We start from the raw sequence: 3443 nt of genomic DNA on the forward strand, positions 1-3443 counted from the left end.
GCCCGGGGCTGTCTTGGCCTGAGCCCACCTTGCCTGCAGCACCACAGGCTGGGAGTGGAAGGAGGGGACCCCCCATCACTCCTCCAACAGAGACGCAGGGAGGCATCCCCTTGCCATCGGCCCCACACGGGCACTGCCCCTCCACACCCCGGGCGGCTGTCCTTCCGGCTCCTCCTCCCCAGAGTCACCTCCCAAAGAACCCATTTGCCTGCAGATCCTGCTTTCAAGGTCGGCTTCCGGAGGACAGCATCCCCTTCATCGGCCCCACACGGGCACTGCCCCTCCACACCCCGGGCGGCTGTCCTTCCGGCTCCTCCTCCCCAGAGTCACCTCCCAAAGAACCCATTTGCCTGCAGATCCTGCTTTCAAGGTCGGCTTCCGGAGGACCCCACCAGGACACGAGAAGCCAATGAGGAGCAGCGATTGTCTTACAATCCGATGGAGAAAAGCAAAGGGTCCCCAGGCTACTGAGACGATCACGAGGGCGGGGCTGGGTCTGAGTTCAGGGTTCCGGAGGCCAAGGCCAGAGTGGTCGCGGTTCCCCCACAGCTGCCCGGCCCCGGTCCTCTGAGGGAGTTTGCCGCGCTGCAGACAGACAGGGCTCTGCCCGGCTCTTTGCCAGACTCCGGACACAGGTGAAGCCTGCTGCCCGCACACGTGCACACATGGTTTATTTGCCCTCTGTCTGAACGTCCCTCTGTCCTTCTGCCATCTCGGGTGCCTGGGTGACAGGCTGGGGTCCCGGGTGCCGCACCAGTGCTGGGCTTCATGCTGCAGAGTTGGAGGGGACAGCAGGAGAGCTCAGTGCTGTCCCGAGATGAAGGCCGTGCGGGGCACCACCTGCACCCTGGTTACCAGCCCCGAGTTACCCTGGTGCCACCTCTGAGCTGTGCCTGGTCACAAGACCCAGTCCAGGGCATGTGTGCAGGAGATGCAGGAACGGAAGGGCGGGGTGGGGCCGGGAGGGGAGCAGGAGGCAGTGGCTGGGGCCAGGCTCCCTGCTGGACATCGGCGAATGCATCCGAACGCCACACCCTCCACTTCGCACAGGCCCAGAGCCGAGTCCGGGACACTCACACGAGCACCCTGATTGACGGCCAGCCCCTCCCGGCACCCCGAGTCTGTGCGCCCCCGGTTCTCTACCTGCCCAGAAGCTACAGCCAGGGCCCCCGTCTCTGCATCCCCGGTGCCAGCTTGGGGCTGCCACCATGGGCACTGCAACAGGGAGGGCAGCACCACTGCCCACCACCGCGTCCCCAGCAGCCAGTACGGACTGGGACGCACTGGGCGCGTGGGACACTGGTGAAATGAAGGAAAGAAAGTGGCCACATGTGTGGACCAGAGAGTGGACAGCTGGGAGTCTCGGGGCTGGGGCTTCCTGCACCGGCGAGGACGGAGGGAAAGGGGGACGCCGGGACTGGCTCACCTGTGTCCGCCATCTGCAGGCTGAAGCAGGACAGCAGCAGGAGCATGTTGAGATTCTCCAGCTCCTTCTCCAGCACCAGCCCGCACGTCCGCAGGCCGGCCAGTTCCACCTCCAGGCGCTGCTGCTGGCTCTGGACAGATGACAGACAGACAGACAGATGGTCAGGTGGATCAAACGCAAGCAGGGAAGCAAGCAGACATGGTGTCAGGAGGCCAATACACAAAGAGGTGAGAAAATAAATACATGCAACAGCGAACACGTAAATATGGAACTAACGGAATAAATAAGCACATACTAACTAACTAGATGGTTAAGTAAATCAATAGACAAGTGAATCAGCGAAGGTGCTGCCAGGGAGGCTCGGACTCAGTTCATGGGCTGGGGAAGGGGATTCCAGGGGCTCAGGGAGCTGGGTCTGCAGCTGGCTTGGTCTCGGGTCCACCTGCAGGGCCTCGTGGGCAGACATGGGGACCCCGGGCCCCGGGCCAGCCCCTGGGACGGCTGTGTGTACGCTGTGGGCTCCTGGGGACGGGGCGTCTCCCCTCCCCCTCCCACATCCTGGGGGAGGCAGAGCTGCACTTGGGGGTGACAGATCCTGAGAAGCCCTGACCAGCTACTTTCTGGGGATCTCAGAGGGGCCCGTGTGTGGCTCTGGGTAGCCACGGTGTCTTCCTGCTTTTCAGCTTAACACTCAGCACCCCCCAGCATTATTAACAAGTGTCGGGGAGGCGTCAACCACACCGCAGGGAAGAGGGATTCCCATGGAGTTTGGGGGCATGGAAGTCTGGGATGAAGGGGCTGTGGTGGAATGGGGGCAGGCCTCGCTCCACAGCAGAAGCGGCGACCTCAGGGGACACCCCTGGGTGCTGGGTACCTACTGGGTACTGTGCTGAGTACTCCCTGAGGGTCTGCTCACCCCCGCCCCCGGGCCCTCTGAAGCCATCACTGGTGACTGGCAGCGGGGTAGGCAGGGCCAGGGGTCGAGGCACAGACAGGGCTGCAGGAGCCTTCCTGAGGGCCTGGGACCGCCTGGTGGGATCTGCAGTCCCCAGGAAGACCAGTGGGGCCTTGAGTGTGTCGTGTCACACTTGCGTGCATGGGAGATGTGCAGGGACAGAACATGCACGGTTTTGTTTTGTTTTGTTTCTTGACATAGGGTTTTGCTGTGGAGTCCAGGCTGGCCCCGAACTCACTGTGTAGCCCAGGCTGCCCTCGGACTTCTACTGATCCTTCTGCCTCAGCCTCTGGAGTGATCAGATTACAGGTGTGGGCCATGTTTTAGGGTACATGAGGCACACGTGTGAGCAAGCAAGTTACACAGGAGTTTGAGAAGATTTTTGTTGTGGAGGCTTTCCGGGTACTGAAGATGGAAGCCAGGGCCCCGCGGGCTACACCCCAGCCCTGAGCATTATCCTTAGCAACCTGTCTCCACCCTTGGCTTCCTGAGCAGCCCCACGGCCGGGGGCACCTCCCTCCCCCAGCTCCCTGGGGCTCGCACCTGGAACTCCGCCAGCTGCCTCTGCAGGGCCTCCTGCTCCGCCTGGGCTCTTCCCAGAGTGCTCCGCAGCTCCCCCAGCTCAAATTCCTTCACTGAGACCAAAGGCAAGAGAAGCCCTCATCGTGGGCTCTTCTCGGCCCAAGCCTCCTGGGCCCTAGCTGTGCAGCCCTGAACCAGTTCCTTCACCTCTCTGGGCCGCACCGATAGCACCTTCAGAAGGAGGGGCGACCAGTGCCTCCCTCACACCCCAGAAATCCGTTCATACAGTGCTGTGGGTTGCGGGACAGCGGGGGCCCAGCATGCACAGGGTTTTCGTTTCTTCCTCTGGTGACACAGCGGACGTCTGTGGAGAAACGGGTCCGGCCTACAGCAGAATAAAGGCCCGGAGACCCTGCTGGCACCCACAGGCCTGGGATCCCGCATCTACACAGCGGGCCTGGCAGGGAGGCTGGGAAGATCACGGTTGTCCTCGGCTCGGCCACTCGCCAGCCTCATGAGGCGACGTGGCGGCGCCTGGGT

The 3443-nt window shown here is 62.7% G+C and overlaps 1 protein-coding gene across 1 annotated transcript in view; it reads right to left on the reverse strand.

Moving 5' to 3' along the window:
* Positions 1-264: 264 nt before the first annotated feature.
* LOC104874641 (SWI/SNF-related matrix-associated actin-dependent regulator of chromatin subfamily E member 1-related) overlaps positions 265-3443 on the reverse strand; it is a 16261-nt gene continuing 13082 nt past the window's right edge. The window contains exons 9-11 of the mRNA XM_010641799.2: positions 2925-3016; positions 1427-1556; positions 265-771 (exon numbers count right to left, since the gene is read on the reverse strand). Coding sequence (XP_010640101.1) covers positions 767-771; positions 1427-1556; positions 2925-3016 — 227 coding nt within the window. The 3' untranslated portion in view covers positions 265-766. The remainder of the gene's footprint in view (positions 772-1426; positions 1557-2924; positions 3017-3443) is intronic.

Source organism: Fukomys damarensis, unplaced genomic scaffold (genome assembly GCF_012274545.1).
Source record: "Fukomys damarensis isolate Sample0158 unplaced genomic scaffold, DMR_v1.0_HiC HiC_scaffold_35, whole genome shotgun sequence".
Lineage (NCBI taxonomy): Eukaryota > Metazoa > Chordata > Mammalia > Rodentia > Bathyergidae > Fukomys > Fukomys damarensis.